The sequence below is a fragment of the Ambystoma mexicanum genome, chromosome 6q, assembly GCF_040938575.1.
Source record: "Ambystoma mexicanum isolate Mex_15411 chromosome 6q, UKY_AmexF1_1, whole genome shotgun sequence".
NCBI lineage: Eukaryota > Metazoa > Chordata > Amphibia > Caudata > Ambystomatidae > Ambystoma > Ambystoma mexicanum.
This window is the reverse complement of record NC_090937.1, coordinates 282,150,001-282,177,474: the sequence shown is the minus strand read 5'-3', so window position 1 is coordinate 282,177,474 and position 27,474 is coordinate 282,150,001. Positions and strand designations below refer to the sequence as shown.

The 27,474-nt window shown below is 45.7% G+C and overlaps 1 protein-coding gene across 4 annotated transcripts in view; it reads right to left on the bottom strand.

Moving 5' to 3' along the window:
* Positions 1-27,474, bottom strand: part of HACD4 (3-hydroxyacyl-CoA dehydratase 4) — a 335,173-nt gene that overhangs the window by 30,062 nt on the left and 277,637 nt on the right. For all 4 annotated transcript variants that reach the window (XM_069630757.1, XM_069630758.1, XM_069630759.1 and 1 more), the window contains one exon: positions 19,393-19,524. In XM_069630757.1, the coding sequence (XP_069486858.1) occupies positions 19,393-19,524 (132 nt within the window). The remainder of the gene's footprint in view (positions 1-19,392; positions 19,525-27,474) is intronic.

Sequence of the window (27,474 nt, the reverse complement as noted above, 5' to 3'; positions counted from 1 at the left end):
CATGCAACACATCCAATGGCAGCATCCATGAGGTGCATGCCGGAGATGCAATGGATGGGTCATTCAGTCCCGTGGCGAGCTCACCTGATGTCGGCCACATGCAGCAAGCTGCGCCGAGGAGTAACAGGGGCAGGGCCGCAGACGACACCATGAGCCTGATACGCCAGCGCCAGGAGGAGCTCAATGCCCTGGTTGCCCGGCAAGTGAGCGAGGCTGCCTCGACCAGGGAGGAGATCCGGGTGTTGTCAAGGGACATGAAAGCTGCCATGGACAGCAACACGACGCGCCTATGTGACGAGATGGCCGCTGTGAGGCAGGTCCTAACGCGCATTGCTGAGGCGATGGAGAGCATGCATCACTCACAGGGAGCAGATGAACCAGCCACCCCCTCGTCTACTAGCTCCGACCAGACAACCATCCTGCGCAGGTCCAGCCGGTCCTTGCGGCGGTCAGACTCACAACCCCCCAATGGTGGTAGTGGAGGAGGGAAGTAGGGCCAGCCTGTCCCTGTTGACACTTGGGAACTAATGCAGCACTGATGTGCACACCATGTTCGGTGGAGTTGTGGGGGGAGGGGGGTGAGGGTGTTTGGTGGAGTTGTGGGGGGAGGGGGGTGAGGGTGTTTGGGGGAGTTGTGGGGGGAGGGGGGTGAGGGTGTTTGGGGGAGTTGTGGGGGGAGGGGGGTGAGGGTGTTTGGGGGAGTTGTGGGGGGAGGGGGGGAGGGTTGTTGGGGTGGAGGGTACATGCACGTTTGAATGTCATAATGCTCAATACACACGTAATGGCATGGATAATCACATGACTGGACATTGATCATTGTGTATGTGTGCTTTATTGTTGAAGGGTGCACTGTGTTTATGTCCTCCATACACCCCGTGCCCTGAGCTGAACACCAATTGCACCCTCCTAATCCATGTGCATCAGAAACAATGGTCTATCAGGTGCTGCCGCACAGCACGTCCCTCATGGGCATCGCCACCTGCATGACCTGCAGCCCCCTCTCCTCCATCCTCATCCCCGTCATCATCCTCAGACGGTGGTCGCAGTTCTATGTCAGGGGGCATTGGCACATTCCGTCTGATACACATATTGTGAAGCATGACACATGCCATGGTGATCTTGGCCACCTTCTCATGCCCGTACAGGAGTGCCCCGCCCGACCTGCTGAGGCACCGGAAGCGTTCCTTCAATAGGCCGAATGTCTGCTCGATCACCACGCGGGTACGGGTGTGTGCATGATTGTAGTCCTCTTCGTGCCTGTTCTGTGGGTTCCGCACAGGGGTAAGGAGCCACCTCTTCAGGGGATAACCTGCATCACCTGCATGGGTGCAACAATGGGTATGTGTAAGTGTCTACATAATGTGGTGCGTGCACATATCACACAAACAAACATTGCATATTCAACGACATCCACAGATCCAAGCACGCATGGCAATCAGGGTAACTGCAATGTGGGAAGGTGAGGTGGTCCTTGCAAGTGGACATGCACCATGCATGCATACGGCAGGGATTGCCATGTCCCGCCTGAGTTTAAGTGATTTGTGTTTCCTGGCCCTGGCAACGTTAGTGCCACACTGCTAGTACACTGCCATTCCTTAGTTGATGTCTCCATGCTGTTTGATGGCAATTCTGTGGTGGGGTACGGGTGTGCCTCACCACAATGGCTACAGGGGATCCATTTGTATGCACTCATGTGCGCGGACCATTTCTGATGTTGTTCAGCGTACATTTCAGTTGTGATTTTGATATGCATGTTGCTGATTTGTGTAATGGGGGGAATGGTGTGTTGTGCGGTGTGCATGTTGTTTGGAATGGCCTGTTTGGCGTAATGGATTGATATGTTTGTCGTGGCACTCACTTCCAGCATGTGGTTTTGTCTCTGGTCCATTGTGGGCTGCCTCACTGTACAGTGATGCAAATATGTATGTCCATTCTTCTCATGTCACCAGTTCACGCCCAGTTGGAGTATGCATCTCCCCCCCCCATTCACGCCCAGTTGGAGTATGCATCTCCCCCCCCACTCACAATCCACATCACACTGACATGTGGTCGGCCTGCTACTCACCAAGTAGCCACGAACGTTGTCCAGCATGTCGCTCCATGTATCGTGGTATTGTCGAGTTCCGCAGGACCATTGCATCATGGGTTGAACCGGGATATCGGGCACAGCAATGTGTGATGATCTTGTTGGAGTCACATACCATTTGGACGTTGATGGAGTGGTATAGCTTTCTGTTACGGTACACTGCCTCATTGGCATGTGGGACCACCAGTTCTACATGGGTACAGTCGATGGCCCCGATGCAACTTGGGATGCCTGCCAGTGAATGGAAGCCAACTTTGGTGTTGGAGATCTCCTGGGCAGTCCGTGGCATGTATATGTGTTGACTTGTGTGCTGCAGGAGGGCATCGAGCACCTGGTTCAGTGTGCGTGAGAATACTGGTTGTGATATGCCATGCATCTGACCTACCGTATGCTGGTAGGTGCCTGTGGCCAAGAAGTGGAGCACTGTTACCACCTTCAGTAGAGGGGGGATGGCAGTACGGATGTCAATGAGACTCACAATGTCGTTGTATATCATGTCTACTATGGTGGTGATGGTATCCCAGTCCAGACGGTACAGGGTGTGTATCTGCTCAGGGGTTAGGTTGACTGGACTGGCTCTGATCCTGGGAATTGGTGGCTGCCTCTGTGGTATCACTAGGTGCACTGGTGGTGCTTGCTGCGCCTGTCTTGCCCTCCTCCTCCTGCGTCTCCTCTGTGCTGCCTGTTGTTGTAGCTGCTGCACTGCAATCATGTCCTCTAGCCCATGTAATGCTGCTAGTATTGCATCCATCTTGGTGTGGGAATGGGTGTGGGGAGGGGTGTGGTGTGCTCTTTTGTGCTGCCAGTCTCCATTGCCTCCACCTGTGCTGATTTTGTCCACCTGTGGCAGGTGGGAACTCTGCTGTGCTCTTTTAACGTGTGGTTCGCGATGCCGGTATTAGCGCCTTGCCGGTAAGGGTTCTTTGGGTCTACTACATGCCGGTATTGCCATGTACGCATGGCTCGTGATGCCCTGATATTAGCGCTATGCCGCTATTTCCGGTCTGAGGGGGGGCGCGCTCACGGACTTGCCGCTAATAGTGCCACCGTACTTAGCGGTGCCGCTAATAGCGGTATGTCCGGGTCGTGATTGGGGAGGGGATTTACCGATACCGGTAATCCCTTACCGGTAACGGTATGTCCCTACCGCCTACCGTGTAATGAGGCCCAATGTACTTAAGGCAATATTTCTAGATTCCTTTACATTATGCCTTTGGGAGTAAGGAGGATTTTTATCCTGAAATACCTTGATGGATCTTTCTGTTAGTAAGGCTTGTTCAGGTTTTATGGTATTTGTGACAAGAGTCACAGATCTTATATGTGGTTAGATCCGTCATAATGGCAATAAGCCATTACCTGTTTTGGCAATCTTGAGAGGTTTTCCCTTTCAAAGGAAAAATATTGCGTCTCATCCCACGGGATCTCCTGACCACCATGGGCCTTGTCTCATCCCAGGTGACCCTCCCACAGTACACCACCCCCAAAGTCAGGATTAGGACATGTCTGCCTTTCCCTGGCCACCTCTGAGGAGACTTTAGGCATGGGTTCAGTGAGGGATCCGTGGTATTCATCACAAAGCTCAACCGCTATGGCACTGGGCCATTCTTCTGTACATGTTCCTCATTCCTTTCCACCTGGAATCATCAAGACCACGATCACATACTCGCTCAGCAGGGAGCTATGGTCCTGCCATGAGTGGGAACTTCAGCAGGTGCAGGCGTCGCAACTCTTCAGCAGGTGGAGTCTTTCCCAGATAGACCTCTTTGCGACAGCTGCCAACTCTGAGTGCCAGAAGTTTGCTAGCAGGTACCCTCAGCCGAGGAGTCTGGGGGATGCATTCTCATTCCCGTGGGATGGGCTCTACCTGTATGCCTTCCCTTCGATTCCGCTCCTGCTATGGTTGATCAACACACTCAGATTTTACCATTGCAGGATGATCTTCATCACGCTGGCTGGCCGCAGCAGATCTGGTACCCGGACCAACTCCCATCTAGCCACCTGCTATGTGTGATCAACACACTCAGATTTTACCATTGCAGGATGATCTTCATCACGCTGGTGTGGCTGCAGCAGATCTAGTACCCGGACCCACTCCCATCTATCAGTGGCTCCATCTATTCATCTGCCTCGACTTCCGGACCTTCTCTCCAGAGAAAACACACACACATTGCACCACGACCCAGCGTTGCTGAGCCTTATGGCCTGGCACCTGCAGCCCTAGAGTTTGTGCTGCTGGTGTGCAAGAGGATCCTGGCCAAGGCCAGAGCTTCCTCTACGTTGTCTTGTTACAGACACAAATGGATGTGCTTCACAGTGTAGTGCATGACTCAGAAGATTACGCCTATGTGGTTAACGGCTCCACAGCTGCTCTCTTACCTTCTGTGCACTGGCCCAGGCTGGCCTGGCTCACGCCTCCATCAAAGTTCATTTGGCTGCCATATCCTGCTACACACAGGCTCCTGGAAAGCCCTCCCTTTAAACGCACAACCTTGTTAAGGAGTTCCTCAAAGGCCTCTTCAGGACTTTTTTAGCGGCAAAGGCTCCGGCCCCGGCTTGGGAGCTCCACGTGGTTATGACTAAGCTCATAGGGCCTCCGTTTGAGCTGATGCATCCGGCCCCTCTGACATTTCTTTTGTGGAAGACTGCTTTCCTGGTGCCCATCACCTCAGCCAGGTAGTTCGGGGAGATCCAAGTCCTCTCCTGCAAGCAGGCGTACTTGACCTTCGACGCTTCAAAGATGGTGCTGTGGACCCATCCTACCTTTATGCCAAAGGTTCCTTTGGAGTTCCATCTCAACGAGCCTTTGGTCCTGCCAATTTTCTTTCAGAAACCTTCTACACTTGCTGGATGTTGCTCGTGCCTTGAAGTTTTATGTGGCACGCACAAAGGATTTTTGGTAGACATCTCAATGGTTTGTAAATTTTGGACCTGTGGGACAAAGGAAGGCCCTGCCTAAGGCTTCCATATCCAGGTGGCACTCCGGCTGTGCCATGCACTGTCATCGTCTGTCCAACAGACCTCTTCCAGGCCAGGATACCACTCCACCAGAGCCATCGAAGCAACGACAATGTTTCTCTCCGGTGTTCCCCTGCTCGACATCTGCAGGGCTGCTATGTGGAGGTTGTTGGGAGGGTCAGGAAAGGGTCCCCTGAGCATGAGCGGTTAATCTTGCAATGGGCATATTAAATACCGGGGGTTGCAGCAAACTGAGCGCGATGTTGCAATTTCATATGTATCCAGTGTAGTTAATTATGGATGGGATATGATACTTTAGTGATAGTTTTTGTTTAGAAGTGATGCATATTAGATTTGCACACGCGCAGAAAGATAAAATATTAAAACCACCAAATGTAACATGAACACGATTCACACATCGACTGCTCCGAAGCATGTGGAACCAGAGAGACGGACGGGTTTTAATGTGCATGCAAAGACGTTGCTTGTCCTGAAGAACTCATTGTAACAAAGAGATCATATTATTAAAAAGATACACACACTGAGAAATATACAGAGGGGATCTATAAATCTGCATGTAGTGGGGTTTTAATGAATGTATTTGGACTTTGCAGCTAGACATTTGCACGATGAATTTTAGGTAACTGGGAAGTTCTGGTTTTGCAGGCTTGGGGGTTGACTGAGAAATAATGAGTAATCCAGCAGAAGGTCAGTCATCGAACAGGACACAGGTTTATGGCTTAGTAATTCCGCAGAGAACATATGCAATCCTTTGCATCAAAGTCTTGCCGGCCATTTGCTTGGGCCAGTAATAAAGACGGGGTGAAATGGTGCTTATGGCCATTCTGTCCGGTACTCAATTGTTTTCTCAGGGTGGAACTAGAGGCCATACATGCTGGAGTGGTAGTCATATAACTTAGAATGTCAATGGGGCCAGTAAAATGGGGCAGATGAGATAGTCATTACTAGTTCAAAGAAAAACTTGTTTGCACAGCTTTTCCTCATATCGCGTAAGTAGCCGTGCGGACAATGTGCAATCACAATTAAGGATAAAGGGCTTAGGCCAGTTGTTACTAGTAATGACTTATGCTTGCAAGTGAATGTTTTATTATGTCATGGTTCCATAGCCTATCATGGACCAATCCCAAGCAGGGGTTTGCTAGGAATATGATCTGAAGATGGTAGTAAAGATATTTGAGGACAAATGAAAAGGGAAGAAACGAAGAAAGATGCAACTTCTTCGTGTATGTTTTGGCCAATCGTGTGTGGGGGTGGATTGTAATAAAGTATCTGGGTGTGTTTTAACTGTTACAAAATTGTATATAATGTATCAACTGATGTGGTTTGTTGAGACTTGGGTTATTTTGGTTCCACAACACCATCTAACTGCTCCCCGGATGATTGCACAATAAACTTGCTTTACGTACAAAAACGTGCACTCATTCCTCAGGTGGTGGGCCTGCTTTGGGTTAAGGTCATTAGGGGTCCTCCCCCACAAATTTGGTGACCACGAAGGGACCTCAGGCTTTCAGAGACAGTGGGTGTCTCCTGTCCGCACAACTCGGTTGCAGTGCCTCTCTGTGGAGACTGGTCTTCTGTGCACAGTGAAAAAGAGAGGTCTGCGGACACCATGTTGGATAAAGTTCCATCTGTTCCACCGGAGGTGTGCTGCTATGTTCCAGCTGTGCAGGACGACTTGACGGAGCACCTCATTGGGGTGCTTCGGGTCACGTGAGTGTACTTTTGGAGGTAAAGCAAGAAGAGAAATAGTGGTAAAAGAGGGTTGTTTTCTTTTGACTTAAGGGGTTTCATATGGGTAGAATTGGAATATGGGGGTATGGAATTAGTTGAGATTGCGGGGGATTGGAAGAATGAATATTTTAAAGGAGTAATTGCACTGTTCTATGTTGTAAGTCCCTTGTATATATTTATTTACCTAGTTTGTTATTTTAGAGGTGTGAGGTGGTATCCTACCCACCACGTCCATTGTGAGGTTTGTCTTGATACCCTTTAGTTTGTCTGGTTGGCTGGAGCCCTCACCTAAAGGTGGGGTGGCATCTTATGGTAATTCCAACCATAGATACCTTTCTGAAGTATACCCTTGCCAGTCTTCATTGTGATTTGGCTATGCGGGCAGAGCCCTAGTCTCGATTTTCTTGGTTAGTCAGAAGAAGTGAAGGGGAAACTTCCTGTAGTCAGGAAAAGATGGTTTTGTAGTAGAGAAGGCCGTACTAGTAATGTAGAGAGTGAGAGTAGCAGTGCTGCAGTGAAAAGCATTGCGCTCCTCCTATGCTCGAGTGGAAGAGAGATTTCTGAGATATTTGCTGGCTAGTGTTATTTTTATAAGATGCTATCTTTTGTGTAAGAGTGAGACGTAGAATTAAAGCAAGTAGCTCAGTGCGGTATAAACGAGTATGGTGAGTGATTGCGGGGAAGGACTAAGAAACTGGGTAGAGGAGAAAAGGGAGATTCTTTGGGCAGACATTTTTTGTGCTGCGGGTTCGGCTTGGTATCATGTTTTTGTGACATTATTTTGGATACCTTGGGTTGGAGTATGGAGACTACATTGAATCATTTGCGCCGGGTACTTCTTGGTTATAAGGCAAACATTCTAAAGTACTGTAGGGAATGGTTGTGGTAAAGTAAGGGTAAAATTATAAATTCTTGGCCTTTCAAGGGAACCTATGATGCAGGGATATTGGAGAAACTGCATACCCTTTTGACTACAAGGCACAAGGGCTTGAAACTAGAGAAGCAGTTAAATATCTTAGAATTATGAAGGATGTATGAAAAAGGCGGGAAGGGCCATAGTGTTCAAATTGTGGAATAGGAGCTGAAAAAGGAGTGTGCAAGAATTCCTTCTTTATCCTTTATCACCCGCAGAGGGGTATACAGACCCTGAGTTCGTACCTCCATTTTCCCCAGCTGTTACTCTAGTGGTTGCGAGACATACGCAGGTACCGCCTCCATCAGCTACGATTCCTAGAAATTGGAAGGATAACTCCTTCAATGGTAAGGGCTACAGAATGGTTTAGAACGGAGTGAGTGAAGGGAATAACTCCCCTGACTGCTAGGTTATCAGAGAGATTAAGGTGGAAAGAACGAGAGAGAGAGTGAGGCCGGCAGCTAGAAGCCTGGATGAAGGGTCAAGAACAAGGGAGGTTAGGCCTTTTCCTGCTGGGATAGAGGATAGGATATGAAGAGCGGTAGAGACATAAGAGTTGGAAACCATGAAAGAAGCGCTGAGGTGTGCTTCTATGACGGCAAAGAGGTGAAGAGCAGGAAGAAGGGATAATACAGGTAAGGGATGTAGAAGGAGGAAGGTGGAGGCATGGGCAGGTTCTTGTAAGGGATGGATAAATTAGTTATCAAAACGGTTGAGGTGGACATGAAGGACAGGGACACTGCCACAGGTGCCGGAGTTGAGCAGGAAGGACGGGACATGGCACCCTATCATAATGCTGAGTATGCTTCTGTGCCTGTAGAAATGTTAGGGGATGTGGTAACCATATTAGAAGATGGGACGGGGATCGGATGTCGAGCAGGGCGAGTAGGGTGTAGTCACCCTACCTCCCACTCCAGTAGCAGCAATAGAGAGTACAGCATGGAGTCGTAGGACGTGCCAGGGTACTTGCATGTCTGTAGCAATTAGTAGTAGGGGAGGGTTGGGGAAGCCCAAGTATAAACGGCTATAACTCAGTTTCCTTTACTCCAGAAGGGTCAAGGAAGGGCGTATTATAACCGTGGTCACACATGGACCAGAATAACTTGATGAAAGCACTCCATTCGTTCACTGCAGGGGCAGGGAAGAGGAATTATGCATTGAAGAAACATATCGCTGGTGTCATGTTGGCCAAAGGGGAACTGAAAAGCCTATTCACGGCTCTGATGGGGAAGTGGTCAAACAAGCTTTGGAAAAGAGTGGGGTATCCAGGAGTTCAGGTAGATACGAATACTTACAATGGAGCAGCTTTAAATAACTATAGGGCACAGGTTTGGGGGGCCCTGCAAATTATGTATTGAAATACGCCAGATATAAATTTGATTTTAACGAAAACCATCAAATTGGATGATAATCCTGCCGCACACATCCAGTTAATTCAGGAGATGTTGAGGGCAGAGATGAGAGAAGCATGGGACAAAAGTGTGACAATTTTTTACTACATATTAAAGAAGGGACTCTGCAAGGAAGTCCAGCACGATTAAGATAAGGTGGTAGGAATGGAGGCCAACAGCTGGCTGGAGATTCAAGCACACATTGTGCATTTTTGTAAAAGAAGACAAGAAAAAGACAAGGCGAGTATAGAACAGGCACACATATCAGAGGCTAAACTTGTTCAAAAGAAATTGGTGAAGATTTGTTTGGATGGGGCAGTAGTTACGAATTCCATGGAGGGACAGCAGGGGCAATTGGGACAACCGGGACAGGATGAATCGGGTATGACACAGGGGTGGATGGGTAGGTATGCTCCCGCTCCAAGACAAATTAGAGGGATCTGAGGGGGAGGGGAGGATTTCCACGAGGACGTGGGTCATTTGAGGGGTTTGGAGGAATGGGTCCTCGGTTTAAAGGGCCACAATTATGGAGGATTCTATGGAGTGCAGTATTGGCCATGTTGATGGTGGAGACACGGGTCATGAGATTGTCATGACAGGCCACATTATATCAACGTGGGAGCTCAGCAGACACAATCCCTGACCCTGCCTTATGCCTCAGGTTCTGTGCAATCGCAGCAGAAACAGGGTGAACAGAACCCAGTGAATGGGAGTACACACACCTTTGGGATCCCACCATCCATGCTAGCACAAGCATTGGTGCAGACATGGGAGAAAAATCCTTTCCCCCAATGAAGGTTATGCATTACAATGGAGCAATTGTTTTTGGAGGGAGTAATTTTCCGCTCCCCGGTGCTAATGTGTACCAGGCGTAGGACAGGCCACAGTGGTCTCTGATGTGTCCAGTCCTGTCCATTACCACCAATCCGGAAGAGGAACCCCGTATCGGTGCGCAGGTAGGTGACCAAACATTCTCATTCATGGTCACCACAGGGTCTATGAAATCTTGCATTAAGGAAGGTGAGTTCCACTTGTCAGGCAGAATGATGGAAACACAGGGATTCTCTGGGGCTATTCTGTCGGTTCCTTATACTTGATACAGTACGAAAAGCAGCACGTTTGCATGTATATTGTAGTAATAACGGGATATGAGGGGTCCCTGTACATTCAATGTTGTTTCTTTATGGGTTGATGGTTTTGTTGAGTTGGGTCCCGGGGATCAGAAATCAGACCTTGCAGGTGCCAATTTAGTTTTTATTTTGGCCTGTTGTGCTGCAGGAAGTAACACCAGGTACCATTGTTACGATTCTCTTAGAGGCCGTAGTGATCAAGAAGAACAGGATGGTTGTCTCAGGCACAGATAAGGAAGGTGGAGAAAGGCACACAGTTTTGTGTAGCATCCGACCTTATCGCTAAGGGACGTTTCTGATGAGCAATTGTTCGCAGACATCGAAGACACAGGAAAGTGGCCTTTGAGATTGGGGCGCCTTGCCAGATAGCGATAGAGCAAAGCTTAGTACCACAGACCATGCTCATTATTAGAAATACATCGCCATATTGGAAGGAGGATTTGGGAAAGCTGCCGGACCCTTTGTGGACCAGCAAGCCTCATGATGTGGGGCTGCTAAAGAATGTTGAAGCAGTACCGATAAAATTGAAACCTGGTGCACTATTACCAATGGTTAAGCAGTATCCCATGTCTAGAGAGGCAGATGAAGGGATTTACAAGACCATTATGGCGTTGTTGAAGCACACACATAATACAACCTTCTGTGTCCCCATGCAACACGGCCACCTACCCTGTGAATAAAGTGAAGGGGTCCAGTTGGAGGATGGTGCAGAATGTGCGCCCCCTTAATAATATTGTTGAGGCGGAATTTCCAGTGGTACCGAATCCTGCCCCCATTCTCTGTAACATCCCTACTGGATCAACCCACTTCACTGTGATTGATTTTAAAAAAATGCTTTTTTCTCAGTTCCCTTACACTGCAATTCTCAGTACCTCACAGCGTTTACGTATCGTGGTCAGAGATTTGATCACACAAGGTTGCCCCAGGGGTACTGTGAATATCCAAGTATTTTTAACAGGGTGGTTCAAATGGATTTGGGAAATGGACATGTTTCCAGTACTGTAATTCACTATGTGCACAGTTTATTAGTCTGTAGCACTTTAGAGGAGCAGTGTCGAGGAGATTCAATAACGCTTCTCACCCTGCTGACCGAGAAGGGGTACAAAGTGGACAAAGAATAATTGCAGTACTGCCAGACAGAAGTAGTATATTTGGGGCAAGTAATATCACCTGCAGGAAGGAAGGTAATGCTGAAGAGAGCCACCCCAATTCAGGATATGCCTCAGTCAGTAACGGTGATACAGATGCAGCAGTTTTTGGGGCTCTGTAACTATTGTAGGTCGTGGATCTTTAACTACTCTAGTTACGTGAGGCCCTTACTGCAGGGCCATATGGAAGTGCAAAAGGTGAAAGGTCTGATAGAATGGTCTCAGGAAATGGGGACTTGTTTTCGGTAACTCAAGGCTGCGGTCAGCAACGCTCCGGTCTTGGTGACCCAGAATTACAAGAAGCCATTTTATATGTTTTCACATTCAAACAGGCAGGTGATGACGGTGGTCCTGACCCAGCAAACATTGCAAGACCACAAACCTTTAGCATACTATAGCAGACTCCTATACCCAGTGATGCAGAGACAGTTCCCTTGTGAGCAGGCTTTAGCAGCAGCAGCTTTTGCGATTCAAAAGTCTTCAATGATTACAATGAGTTGCCCGGTGGCATTGTACGTGGAGCATGTGGTCTTTGCGATTTTGGAAAAATCCAAGTCGACGTTGACAACCCAAAGAGTTTCAGGATACAAGATAATTTTATCGAATGCATCGATACATCCCGCGCAGTGTCACCTAGTGAAATCCGGTATTGGCATAGTTGACCTAATGCCAACTTGACCTACTCCGATTTGACTGCATCTTTTTGGTCGAATTCAGTAGGTCAAATGGTATATTTTAATTACAAAATAGTTGTGGGGTGGGTTAAGGGAATAGGTTAAGGTGGAGGAAGATGGGGGCGGGTTTTGCGGTGTTGCAGGCGGTCTCCCTCTGCAGTAGGTAAAAATAAATTGGACCAAAACAATTCGGTCAAACTGGCAGTAGGTCACATTTTTCATGTCAAACAACCCAGATCCGTCAATCTTGCGACATCTATAGACGAGCCAGTGAATCCTGAGGACATTGTTCATGATTGTGACACTTACGAGAGAGAATAGAAAGAGGATGAATGTTAAAGGGAATGCCCTGGAGGGAGGTGAGGTACTTTTTCCGTTGATGGGTCTTCAATCATCAATCAGGACACTGGTGAAAGGCATACAGGTGCAGCTGTTGTGGGCTTTGTGAATGCGGAATACAGGGTCCGATTGAAGAGACAGTTTCCTTCACATTACTCCACGCAAGCGGCAGAACTAGTAGCACTTATAGAGATGCCAGAAATTAGTAAGGGCAAGGCAGTCACTATTTATTCTGACTTTGTGTACGTGGCCTCCACTGTGCATTCAGGGTTATCAAGGTGGCTGAGAAGAGGATTTAGGAGGTCTGACAGGACCCCTGTCCATCATGGTGATCTGCTCTCCCGACTAATTGAAGCGTTGCAGAGATAGTTTTAGTTAAATGCACTGCACCCACTAACCATACTAATCCAATAGCTCTTGTGAATAATGCTGCAGACAAAGCAACAAAGAAAGCGTTGCACTTACTGTTTACAGATTCCCAGAAAATGGAAACTGTCCCAGCAGGTACAGTTGCCAGCCCCATATACCACAGTCCCGGAGCTTCAGATCATAAAGATGCAAGGGAAAGCTCTTAGAGAAGAACAGGAGCTCTGGAAGAAGAGAGGTTGTGTTCTTTCACCCATGAATTTGCTGTGGAGAAAGGAGGTGATGGGAAATGTAGTATGCCCTTAGAGCTGTTTTTGATGGCTCTAGAGCAACTACACTACCCGTCGCATACTTCTCTGCGACAAATGGCAGCAGAGGCCCAGGAGGAATGGTTTAACCTGAACCCACAGGAACAGTTAAGTAGATTTGTAGGGAACTGTGGAGTGTGCAAAGAATTCAATCCCGGAAATACTACGAGGCCAGTAAAGGGAGTCTTGCTTAGTCCCACTGGGCCATTCAGGGAGCTCCATATAGACTTTGTGGACATTATCATGAGGTGCAACAACTATCAATACTTAATTGCAATTGCTTGTCCATTTTCCCAGTGGCTTGAGGTTGGTCCCTGCGTACATCCTGATGCTAAATCAGCAGCAGGATTTCTGCTGAGAGAGGTATTTCCATAGTGGGGAATTTGTGAGGTCTTAAAATCCAACAGTGGAACCCACTTTTTGAATTCCTTGTTCGCAGAATTTACTTCGCTCTTGGGAATCGAGCACAGTTTGTGCTTGGTGTGCAACCCGCAGGTCAACAGGATCATGGAAAGGCTCAATGGGGTCCTTAAGGCCTGTTTAGCAAAAGTTTACAATAAGTTGCAAAGGTCTTGGTACCACCTTCTTCCCCTTGCATTTGAGAAATCAACCAGGAAAGACCATTGATGGGGTGTAGGCTACACGCACCTCTTTCACCTGCATGCTCTGCATCAGACACACACAAGACAGCAGAAGTCCTAGGAGAGGAGTTTAGGGAGTATCTTAGGGCTTTAACCCAAAAGTGTTAAGATTATACCATCACAGGTTGTGTCTTCTCACCAACAGACTACAGGAGAAAACGGCAAGGAAACTGATGATCAATGCAAGCCACAGCTACTGCCGGGAGACTGGATCTTTATTCATACCTTTGTGCGTTGTTGGAATGAGTGGCATTTCCAAGGGCCTCATTGTGTTATCGACGCAACTCCAACTGCTGTGAAGGTGGAGGGCAACAAGAATTGGATCCACCTCAGTGACACCCGAAGGGTACCAGCCCCCCCGCCACCAGCACAGGAGCAGGAGTAGGCACACAGTTAAGTACGCCCAGAGTATCCACCGTTCATTCCTGTGAAAAGGGGGGTGCGAACAAAGATCTGGGACTTGAATTCTCTGTTTAGGAAAATAACTATTTAAAATGATAATGTGTGTTAAATTTATATTCTTATTATTATATAATTATATATCTTTTATGGTTCTCCTATCATGTTTGAAGATGGCAACAAGTGTAAATATAGGCGGTTGTAATGTATCTGGTTTTATGGAACTCGAAGATATATTGTTAAGAGGAAAAAAGAAATGTTAATATAGTTTTTTTTATATAGTGGGGATGATTAACTAGATCCCACAACAAATGCACATGGTTTTGCAGTGGATAATGTCTGTTATAGCCATATGAGGAAGTATGGGAGAGAGCGATCAATAGGATATTGTACATCTGCTCTCCCATCCCCCATGCTTCTGGCGTCCCTAGGGTGTTTATCCTGAACAAAGTAGAGGTAGCATATGCACTATGACTAGTGCACCTAGCATTGTGCAGGGTTTGAGGGCAGGTTAAAGGGCAATTAGTTACAGTACCAATCATACCTATCGATGAAGACTGTTAAGTTGATGATCGTAAAGAGCAGAAGAATATATAGTGTATCCAAAGAGGCCAATTAAATCTAGAAGGGGCTGTTTTTCTCAAAACCTATGGGAACAAGGGGTGAAGAGTTGCAGAGCTGGAGAAGAAGGGGTGGAATGAATAAACCAAAAATGTGCGACTGTGTGGTGAAGTTACTTGCAGCATCTGACGTAACTCTAAGAGCCAGAAAAGCCTATTAAGATACTAGCACTTACCAATTTCTTTCTGTGTTTTAAGTGCAATGACACGGTACCTGTTGGCACAAATGGGAATTGCAGCCGCACACTTCGCATCGCTGGTCTAGCTGGCGGTACGGCTGCCCTTGTGGACAATTATTGGACCTGTGGATCGAATGCATATAGGTAGTTGCTTCCAGCCTGCGAGGTGTGTGCAGTTTCCCTATACTCCACATGCCGGTCCTCATCATCCCTGAGGAGCACCTGGTCCTGGCATGTCCAATGCACAAAGCTAGATCTGTGCTCCCCTTACCCCTGTGCCCCATGCGTCCCCTTCATCAACTTGTATGGACAAACCAATGACTTTGTTCGATGACGAGAATCGGGAACTATTGCCACGAAGCAGACAGTCAAATTATCTTTCAGCTGCCTCATCAAAAGCTTTAATGGACATTCCTGATCAGTACCGATTGTTTAGCCATACAGAAACTTTCTTCACTTCTCTTCTGGCACCTGGCGTCCAAACCACAGTGAATTTCAAGTTACTGCAGGTGACCAGACATGAACTTTTACTATTTGTCAACATGTCTGAGTCAGCGTTTAGTGCCATCAAAGAAGAGTTACGGTCACTGAGGCTAATGCCTTTGCAGAATTGTTACATCCTCGACCTCCTGCCAGCAATGGAGGGGGGAGTATGTCAAGAATTTGGAGTACTTGCTGTCATTGAGAGTGCCTCTCAATGACACAGAGAGTGGTACCCTAACACAAACTATTGCTGCCTTGCAGAAACTCAAGAGTAATCATGGAAAATGAAGCAGCAGTTACCAATGATTCATGGTTGGATTCCCTTTTCTCCTGCGTACCGTCTTGAATGAGCCTCACTGTGAAGATCTCCCTGCCTATTTTTTGCCTTTTCTCTTATTCTTCTCTTTTCCTGTCAAATGCTCTTACCATGTTGTTCTGCCCAGGTGTCAGGTATGCTGGACATAGTACCCCTGGACCTGGAACAACATCTTCATGCAGAACGAGTTATGCTCATAGAACTGCTAGACCATTCTATTCTAAATGGAGATTGTTTGATGCACTGCCGGCAAAACGACGTCTGCATTATTCATGTCGTTAAATTCACGTGATTTAGGTTAGTCACATGTGTTTTGGCAGTACGTTCATAAGCAGTGTGAATACGTCGCTCGCTGCTTCTGATTGAACCCTTATGGCGTTTGGTAGCTGAATCCCTTGATCTGCGTCCTCCCATTTTCTTCAGTTACTTCCTTGGCTTCTTCGGCGTGTTTCCTTCCACACGCGAATTCCTGGAGCTGCTGTCTGGAAGTCACAAGTTGCCCGCACTGTCTGCGTGCTCTTCAGTCGCGTGTATTCTGACACGCAGGCTCCTGATTTCTTTGCATGCTGCTTTCCTGACTATGTGAAGTTGGTCGCGTGGAAATCCCACGCGGACGCTGTTTCCAAGCGCGGCTGTCCTGGGCTGAGTGTACTTTGTTTGCGGGTAATACACACGTGGATTTTGGAACTCTTCAGGTACGGCTGCTCTGACTGCGTGCTCTTTTGTTTGCTTATTGCACGCGAGCTACTCTACTCTTTACACGCTGTGGTCCTAGTTGCGGGTCCTTGTGTTGCGTGTGAATCCTCACGCTGGCAAGAGCGGCTGTCCCGGCTGCGTGAACTCTGTCGCGTGTAAACTTGCACACGGGCTTTTTCCTCACGCTTGCAAGAGCGGCTGTCCTGGCCGCGTGAACTCTGTCGCGTGTAATCTGCACGCAGACTTTTGAACTCTGTTTGAACGTGTAATTCCACACGCATACTATTCTTTGCTTCGGAGTGAATCCCTGGCACCTGTGAGGAGATAACAGGTGGACTCAGTTCATCATATTTCTGTTTTTAGGTGGGAAAGGAAGTTTTTCTTTTGAAGGTGATTGTGCACAGTACTTTGGACGCTATCCTGTGGTGCACCAACCCGGTATCTAGCGTGAGCCTCGTGCCGTTCGGGATAAGTCTCCCTTATTAACCTTCCCTTCCTTTTCGTTGTTTCAACTCCTGGATTTCTTCAGAGACTTGCTGAAGACTTCAGTTCTAAGCCCACAGGTCAGTGTTGTTAACTAGTGATATTGCTGTTCTATAGTCAGTTGATTTGGGACAATTTCTTATGATACTTTATTTATCCTAGGCTGACTTCCTATAAAGCTCCAACGCCCTTTCAGTGATCCCTCTCTCTACCTGTTTCATCGGTCAGAGAGTGGTATCATTTGGAAGGTCTAATTTGACTTCACTACTATCAAGTCGTATGAATAAGGATCCGGAAGAGCCCTACCAATTGTATCCTTTTTGGTTACTGTATCCTTTTCAAAAGATACCTTGGTGATTTATGACACCAGGTACCAAAAGTAGCTGCTATGATGACTGTGACCCTGTTCAAAGCTAGGACCACTACCAATTCATCTGATATGGGTACTCAGGCTGAAGAGGTTTTGTGTCCTCCACCAAGTCGTGCTGATGGTGTGGAGCAATGGGTAGATTGCGGACATGGATGGGGGGACAAGTTGGGGTTGTTTGTCAGAGGAGTATGCCATTATTGGGACTGGTATGAAAGATGGTTGTAGGGTTGTTTCTCAAAAAGATAATTATGATTTGTTAGTTAAAGTACTAAAGGGGGAATGTTGGGGTCGTCAGGAAAGGTCCCCAAAAGCATGAGGGGTTCATTTTGCGTGCAACATTAATGACTGGGGGTTGCGGCGAACTGAGCGCCATGTTGCAATTTTTTATATGTATCCAGTGTGGTTAATTATGGATGGGATATGTTACTTTAGTATTACTTTTAAAACTGATACAGATTACATTTGCACGCGCGCAGAAAAATAAAATGTTAAAACAACATGAAAACGATTCACACATGGAGTGCTCCGAAGTAGGTGGAACCAGAGAGACAGAGAGGTTTTAATGTGCATGCGAAGAAGGGGCTTGTCCTGAAGTACTCATTGCAATGAAGAGATAATAGTATTAAAATGATACGCACACTGAGAAATATACAAATTGGATCTATAAATCTGCAAGCAGTGGGGTTTTCATGAATGTATTCAGACTTTGCTGCAGCAAGCAGTTTGTGCGATGAATTTTAGCTAACTATGCAACGTGTTTGCTTGAGGTGAGTCTGTTCCAGGGGTAAGTGTATTGCTTCTGTTGAGTTTTGATACCTCTCGTGGTTGTGTACTGCTGTGTAATCATATTCATGAGCATGTCAATCCATGCAAGCCCCATGCTGGGTAAGGAACACGTTACTTACCTGCAACTCCTGTTCTCCAGTATGGTTCCTGCATGGATTCATATGCAAACCCTCCCTCCTTCCCCTCTGTGGCTCTTCATGGTTCATACTGCCACTTTACGTGCTCTACCAAATCTGAAGATGGCTAGCAGGGGAGGGGCTTAGGAGGATGAGTGTCGTTGGCTGGGGGTTGTATGACCCAAAGGACAATTAATGGATATAGAGGAAACAAACAGTTTTCACTCTAAGGTGAAACTGCTTTCTTTTTTGCGAGGATTCCCAGCCCGACAACAGGGAATATTCATAAGCTTGTGAATCCATGCACCACCTATACTAGAGAACAAGAGTTACAGGTAGGTAACTTGTTTCTTTGGTACTTAACATGGCTTGCAAGCACTTCATTGATGTAGGGAAAACTTTGGCTGTACGATTTAATTGCAGACTTATTGAAGAAAGGGGCTATGATAAACTTGCAAACTTTCTAGTAGTTGGCCATGGATTCATCTAATGCAGGAGACCACTCCCATTACCTGCTAGAGATAGCTTTGTGAATGTCATTTTATCTTTTAGGGCAATTAAACAGATTTTTGCGGCTGTCTTTCAGTTTAGGTTCTGAAGGATATTGTCTATGTTGCTTTCGTTTACCACCAAAGGCGTGTACACATTTTGGTAAAACGCTCTGTAATCGTCTTTGATTAGTTTGTTAGCTAGAAGTTGTTTCCTGATTACATCTTTGACTTTGTGAATGGTTTTGTTAGGAGCTATTTAATGTAGTTCACATACTAGAATTGACCACTTTAGTCTCTCTTTCCCAGTATTGCTCTTTTGTTCTCATGTGTGCTCTTTGGTGTATAATTTATTGATCTCATACTTTGTGAATTCAATTTCTCTCCTCAACATTTATGAATTACTCAATGAGAAAGAGTTTGTCTCTATTTCCCACATAGGACCACCCTTCACTTGGGCAAGAGCAGAAACTGGATGAACAGCCAAAACAATGGTAACAATTCTGAGTGACAAATGTCTCGTACACAAAGGGACCTTTTTTTTTTTAACCGGTAGTGCCATTCTTCCATCCCTTTATATAGGTGCTAGAATTGCAGAAAGGGATTTTTATTTAAGTTTAACTAAGACCCAAACTCAACCCTCCATTAGGAGGTGCATAGCAGTGCACCTTTGGAATTTAAAATTAGTCTTGTTTTGGAAATGCATTTAGTTCCCTCATACCTACAATTTTCCAACCTGCTTCATCAACTTACCAATAGGCATCATGGCTAGATACGCTTTGAGAATGTATGGAAAATGGACTGAGCAATCAATTGGTACAGGCATCTCGAAAGAATATGTTCCAAGCGTCTCAAAATATGGTAATGATTCATATATTGTGTATGCTGCAAATGAGAAAAGAAAAATGATCAGATTGCATTTAGGATTGAAGTGTACGTTTCTTCACAAACATGAATGAATCAGCATGTACATATGGGGCCTAATGCCACTGTTAGCCAGCCCACACACCTTCCTTGGAGCAATGCCACAATGTCCTATGTCTGAGATCACATTGATCACTAAAAAAAAGGACTTCAGCACTTTCTTCCTGGCACCAGACCAAATACCTAGTTGACACTGACATCCAAGTTCCTGCACAGACTCACTGTGGTGGAGACCCAACTATCAGTTACCGTAGGCTTCTGGCACCTTAAATAGAGAAACGGCACAGCCAGTTGTCGTGATGCACAGTTGGCTGTAGAGGCCAGATTTTTGTTTTTTGCAACTGCTTAGCACAATTTCAACATGATTCACAACAAGACTCTGTAGTGTTGGACTGGCACTTTTTGCATCTGTCCTTTGTCACAGCTAATGGATTAACAGACAACCTGGTGCCCAGAATGTCAACTTCAAAATGGTTTATTTCACACAACAAACGTATACAGTTACTACAATAGAAAGGAAACAAGGTAAATGGAAATCAAAAGCAAACCATGGTGAGCAAATTCAGGTTACTTAAGGACCGTAGTCAGTCTGTCCTTCTGTCTTCTAATTTTGGCTCTGCAAGGTAAAAGTCAAGCAAATCCATTCATAGTCTTTGGGTGTTTTAAGTGATTTGACACTTATTTTTTGGCTCTAGTTGATGGTCTTCCTTTAGTTTCACTTCAGGATGCCACCCTCCTTGGCAGTAGTTACTACTTTGATTTAGTGGCAACTTTGGGTTGTAGACCTTGTTGGCTAGCTTTGATAACGTTGGGCTACACCATTCTGGGCCTGGTAATAGCCAAGCTTGGACCCCTGTTTGCCGCTGGCAGACTCTACCACATTCTCCGCCAGCACTGGGATGGTAGTTTTCCTATCAGACTGAAGCCCACAGTCTTGGGTACAACCTACTTATTTTGGCCTCCCTTGCTCTCCTCCCTCTGCTATCTCTCTCAGATAGCATTACAAACTAACAGACTCCACGCTGTGATTCAAAGGTTTTTGAACAATATGGGATGTGCAGCTTTCTCAGTGTAGTGTGTCGGGCTGTGGGTATACTAGTGGGTGTCCGTTGCTTGTTCTTCCGTGAGATCTTCCTAGCCCAAATGTCCCTAAACTCCACAATGGAAACTATCAATAGGCAATTCCTACTATCTAAAAGCTGACTGTCGTGATGGCCTAAAGGCCATAGCCTTCTCCTTCTGACTCCTGGCATTCTTCAAAGGGGTTCCCTACGTGCCCATTTTCCTTGATCAGCTTGTAGAGGATTGTCAAGGTTGTGCCTCCATAGACATCCAGCTCCTTTCTCTCCTTCCCCATACCTTAACTCTCTCTGTTCCCTGATTTGCTTACTCTCTACTCTATTCTACTCTTGGCCTTCTTCCGCCCCCACTCTACTTCGTATCTCTACCCACACTACTTGTCTTTTCCTCCGATGTTCACAAGCTCTCCACTCTCTCTCTTTCCTGCTGCTTTCTGTTCTCCATCCTCTTTTCTCCGCTCTCCTCCCCTTTTCTACTCTCTCTAATCCCATTTTACCCTCACCTCCTTTCTCTCCACTCCCCTCTATCTCTACTTGCTCCACGCTGCCTCTCTCCTCCATCCACTCCTCTTTCTCTCTCTCACCCCTCTCTATCTCTACACTTAAACCCTTTCACTCAACCCATCAAGCACTCACTCACACTTTTACAAACTGGTACCAGCTCAACACCTCACCTTCAATAACCCTTGCCACACTCTCCTCAAAGTGCTGCTCTACTGTCCTTTAAATTGGTCTCTGAGCCTGCTTTCTCTCCTCCTGACCTCACCCGAACACCCCACACTCTGCTCTTCATGTGCCAGGTTTTTATACCCCTCCCTTCCTGTTCCTAATCTTCCTAAACGCCTTCATTGGCCTGGCTCTCAACCAGACCCTATGTGCAAGTCTACGGCTGCTCTTTTCCCCAGGGGTGGACTTTCCCATAAAAGTCTTGACAAGCCCTTGTTGGCCCTGCCCCTTTTCCAAGTGACATTGGAATTAAGGTTTGAGGTACTGTTGCACTTGGTCCATTAGGCTTCCTTTTCATGCTGCGATAAGTGTATTTGCTTAAGAGCGGCAATCGGCTCTTTCAATGCCGGCGCTTCAGAAACATTGGAAGGACTGCCAATCTCTGACTCAAGGTTGTGGCGGTCTCCAGCCAACGACAATGCCTGTTGTTCTCTGTATTTCTGAAATAAAACAAAAATAACTCGGGCCAGCAACAGGGCAGAAATGCATGGCATGATTGACAGTGGCACCATATGCAATCAAAACTGCAAATACGGGCAGGGGTGAAAGTCTGGGGTCCTCCCTATTCCCTCCCCCACCTCTTGGTAGGACTGGCTCTGGTAAAGACCCTGGCAGGCATCCTGGCCCAGTCTGGGAGGCAAATCTATTTCCCCCTGATGTGGTCAAGCTCTTGACCTTGTCACATATCTTACAATATTTGCCCTCTCCTTGACATCACACAACATTCTGTCAATCTTGTCCTTCCATTTTAGCTTTCACTCCTCCATCGGTGTGAGGCAACACCACAATGCAACAGCACACTCTTCTTGTCAGTCTTTACTGTTACCTTATTTCTCCTTTCAAAATAACTTTTTTTCCTCATCCTTTCGCCACAGATTCTCTCCAATTATTTTGGTGGTAACTCCTTCACTTCCACTACTCTCCATCTCAAGCTCCTTCTACTGTTGTTTCCAACTCCCTTACTGTACCTTCTTCCACTCCTCTGATTGACCACCTTCCACCTCATCTCATTGTGCCTGCTCCCTCGGCTTGTTCTCCTCTTTCACTTCTTAGTCTTTCCAATTGGCTATGCTTTTTTCTCTCTGCCTGCTTTCCTTCCTCCTCCTCATTTTGCTCCACTACCTCCAGATGATTTTCAACCTCCTCCACTCCCTTTCACTCCCTGGCTCCCTTTCCTATTTGGCATTCTGCCCTTGCCTCCACCTTCACACTCTCTTTTCTTCTGTCACCATCCTCCTCTGCTCTTTCCTTTGCCATCTCTTTCCAACACTGATTAACCACATCTCTCTCACTGAACCTTCAACCAGCGCCAGTTGAATGCTAATATTTATGTGGGGTCCATAATAGAGGGACAGCCCATAATAGAAGGCACAGCCCACAGTAGGGAACTATGAATTCGTAGCTGCAGAGGTCTGCTGTTGAAGCGGCTGTCAGTAGTGAGTGCGACGTGGCTTGACAGCAGGAGGTTATGTGTCCTCTAAACTACATATCAGCTCTGCTGCAGATCAGGGCATGCTGACGGTCCTTAGGGCACGGCTCCTGTGATCAGCCAAAATGAGAGTCATAGACAATGACTCACTCCTGAATCTATGTTACAGCTTAAAGACCATTGCAAAGACTGCCTCTGTTGGACAGTTGCAAAGTGAGGTTAGAACTACAAATGGAATCCTACCCCTGGAGAATACTAATGTCAGTGCAACACCAAGATTATCTGAGGCGGAATCTGGTAACAATAGTTTTGATTCGACATCCCAGGAGTCAAGGGCGGTGGAGCATGGGAACACTCCAAAATGTTACAAGAGGAATTAGGGTGCTTAATTAAAATATGCAAAGCGTCTGAAAAAATCAAAATGCCCAGCACACCACATTGCAAAAAGTAGAAGGTCTATTGATTGACTATATACATCGCCCAGCTAAACATGGACAGGTGGGCCATCCTCTGGCCGAATCCAGTTCATGTGAATTATTAGATGAGCTGTTGCTACCCCTGTGTGGGCTCACCAAGAATTTACACTAGTTATACTGATTACGTCCTCACCCAAAAGTGTAGGTTTAGGGGCCTCACAAAATCATAGCAACACACTCAGATCAAGCAATGATAGTGTTATTCTTAGAGCTGGGGAGCTATCGGGGGCCAGAAGCCCCATCACAGCTCTGGTTGAGGTCATCAACAGACTGCCTACCCAGAAGAATGGCAACTTACACATGCGGGTGTCCAAAGAGAAACAAACAGAAAAGAAGCAACCTAAAAGAAAGGGAAACAAGAGAAAGAAAAAGAAACCGGGATCTGCCAATCCTCAATAAGAAGAATCAAAGAAAACCTCAACTGAATACATTCTATTAGATAATCCCAAAGAAAATACAGAGCAAATAAAGAAGAAAATCAAACGAGGATAGAAGAAACAGGGCAAACCCTCCAAATGTAACCTGGACGACTGGACAATTAAGGAGCAAGTGATATGTCCTGATTATCAAGTAGAAGAACAACATCTGACTTCAGAAGATCCCATTATGGTTGAGCAGTTAATGTCGTCCAGTGATTTAGAGGAAATAAATACTAGTGCAGCTGACACCTTCAATACAGTGCGACAACAGGGAGCACTAAAAAGAATGGTACAATGTAGAGATCGCAGCATTCAGAATCTAGACACTAATGACACATCTAATACGGAGACCAAAACTGAAACAACTCTTGCTGCAAAATGTATTGTGGTACAAGATCTTGTTGGCTCAAAAAATGGTCACCCAATGAACAGATTATATTTTGCTATCCATGCTGCACATGATACCATGGCTAAGAGTAATAGCCTTAGGGACATTGATTATGTAGTGCAGCTGAACCCCAAATCCCTTTAGCAGTACCATTATACATTGCAGGACAACCCATATTGTCTCATACATTATGTCTCATGGCACAGATGTTTTCAAAATGAGTTATGATTTTTCAATCCCAGTAGGTATACCTAACCATCGCAAGCCAAAAGAACAAATAAAGATCATCTGTGACCTATGAGCTAGAAGGATTCTACAAGATGATTGCTTAGTTAAATATGCAGAGACAGATAAGGTGACTAATAACTTGGAATGGTCACACGGTGACCTCCAACCCTAACTAGCTAAGGGTCCCTAACAAAGATACATCTGAACTGAGAATTTGTTCTTGGAATACAAAGGGTATTGAGTCATGGGGAGGCCGGGTGCAGGGCGGGGGGGGGGGAATGAGAGATACACTATTGTTAGACCATGACATCATCTTATTTCAGGAATGCTGGTTTAGAGGCCAGGTAACATTGCCTGGGTGTAAGATATTTCACAGAGCTGCGACTAAATGGGATAAAGGTAGACCCCTGGGAGGTCTGTTAAAGGGTATTCCGACCATTTTCATCTCTAAAGACTGAGAGAAACAATCCCAACATGTTGGCCATTGAAGTAAAAATCAGCTCAGAAACTATGCTGGCTAGAATGAATGTTTATGGTACCCGGGAGGAGCGCATACTAAAGATATACAGAGCGCTATTGAAGAGGTGTATGATATCATTGATCAGTATAGCAGTAACACCATTCGTATTGTAGCTGCCGACTTGAATGCCTGTTGTGGAGAATCGGTGGAAGCAGATAAAGATTTGGGATCACCTCCCACACGTATCCCCCTAGTAGACTTCAACGGTAAAACAACTAACAGGCAAGGGATAAGATGGCTGAAATTTATTACCAGAAATATTCTTTGTATGTTAAATGGTCGCACTGCAAGTCAGCACAGTTGGTCTGTGGGAAAGAAATAAAATCAACCTTAGATTATTTCTTTATTGGTTGGGAACATTATCACACGGCCAGAGAACTAAGCTTGAAATATTTACAAGTTAGTGACCATGATCTGGTGTTTTTAATGCTTTCACCGTATGTCAAATCTGGAGTTAAAGGCAGAATTGGGGATTTAGACGTCAATAGCAAAGGTAACTGTATTCGATAGGGGAACCTAACAGAGAGAAAAAACTAATTTATTAATATATGATTCTCTGCAAATGTTTGCAAATCAAAATGTTGAAGAATTAACTAACTGGATAGACAACCTTATTATGGCTATGCAAACAAATCTCCTCGATTCGATTCCGAAAGTAAGTGGTGTGCCTATGATGCAGCCATACCTTTGAATAAAAGCATGATGAGATGGGAAACTCGTGAAATATGCATGGCTTCTTCCTTCTCCAAATTGGAAAAAGTGGCCTTTAATTATTGTGTAGATAAAGAAACCTGGTGTAGTTTTATTAGGGCCAACTTTTTTGGGATCCGCCAATTTATATATGGGGTCATATCTCATGGTATTCACACGATGCCTTCGCCTCATATATTAAAAAACTGAAGGCCCCGAGAGCACCAGGGCCCGAAGACCTAGCAAATGTAATACTAAAAAGCAATGCTGAAACCTGGGTGCACTTATTGTGCTATTTCAATAAAATAGTGGTGTCAAATAGGATACCAGCCTCTTAGAGAGAGTCATGTCTGGTACCTGTCTACAAAAAGTAAGATCGCATGGACCCCACTAATTATCGTCTTTTGGCCCTGTTGGATGTCTGAAGAAACAGTCTGTCCCAAGATCCTGTTAAGAGAACTTACCTTGTGGGCAGAGAATAGCCAGTTATTGTATCATTTTCAAGCAGGATTTAGGAAGGGACATGAAACAGCACAACACATCTTGCTGTTGAGGCTATTAACGAAACAAGCCACATAAACAGGTCTCCCATTGAATGCTGCCTTTGTGGACTACACAGCAGCATTTGATTCGATAAATCGTCCTCTGTTATGGTGCAAGTGTGTAAAATGGGTCATCCCCAAGGATCTGCTGAATATGGTAGTACCATTTTATACCGATACTACTGTCACTGTTAAGCTAGACAATGAGGGGCATGTCTCCAGAACAATTAATAAAGATAGCTGCTTCAAACAACAATGTTTGCTAGCACCGCTGTTTGTTCATTTATACATGGTGGACCTCCCTAACCATATAGAATAAGTTAATAACTTTCCTCCCAGGATTGAGAGTACTCATGTAGATTGGCTCGGCTATGCCGATGATATCGTGCTGTTGGACCACCCACAGTTTGGACTAAAGAGATCAATAAATGCACTTTTAGTCTACTCCACAGAGCATGATTTAACAATCAACATGTCAAAATAGAAAATGCCCCTGTACTAGTTTGCGATTTAATAATACCACGCTGGAATGGGTTGACTCCTTTGTCTATGTGACATGTATTTCCGTAGTACCCACAGCAAAAAGGCCATTTGGGATTTTGTAGCCAATATAAACTTGAGTAAGCTTTTGGTCTTCAAAAGCATTACTCGCCGTTTTGGGGAATTCAACATGAAGGGTACAACACAAGTATATGACAGTAGCCAAGTCCCCACATTATTATATCCATTCAGCTCCCTCCTTCCAAACACTTGTTGACAGGGCGTCATGGATGGATCTAAAAACCTGCACCCAAACTCTACAAGTAATGTGGCTGAAGGGCCAGTGCCACCCTCCCATTTTATTTATTTTTGTATTATTTGAGTGTGCTCCAGTTAAAATATAGCTTTTCACACTACACAACATATTTCAAATATTTCATCACACAAGCATTATCAAATCAATAAAACATATTAAAAAGGGAGCTTCCTATTACTTCATAACAACCTCTAAAATACTACATATCGCAATATTACTACAGGTCTTAATTCATCTATCAGTCAATAAACTTTATTCGGATAACAATATCCATAAAACCACAAAACGCAGATATAAAACACAATTTTATAAAATCCATACATTAAAACATTTAAAATGCAACCATCCCCTTCAGATTAAACAATAATATAAAACACCCAAACTCTGCCCACCTGCTTCTTTATCCTGTATGATCTCCTCCTTAACACAGCGTAATTGGGGCAAAACAACAGGAAGTGTGCCAAATCCTTCAAACCCGCACCACATACAGGACAAACAGCATGCATACTCAATCCCGTTCTCCTTGCTTTTACTTCCCCCAATGGTAAGCAATTAAAACAGGCTCTGGTAATGTGAATTCTTTGGGTTTTTTATGGCACCAAACCAAATAGTATTTAA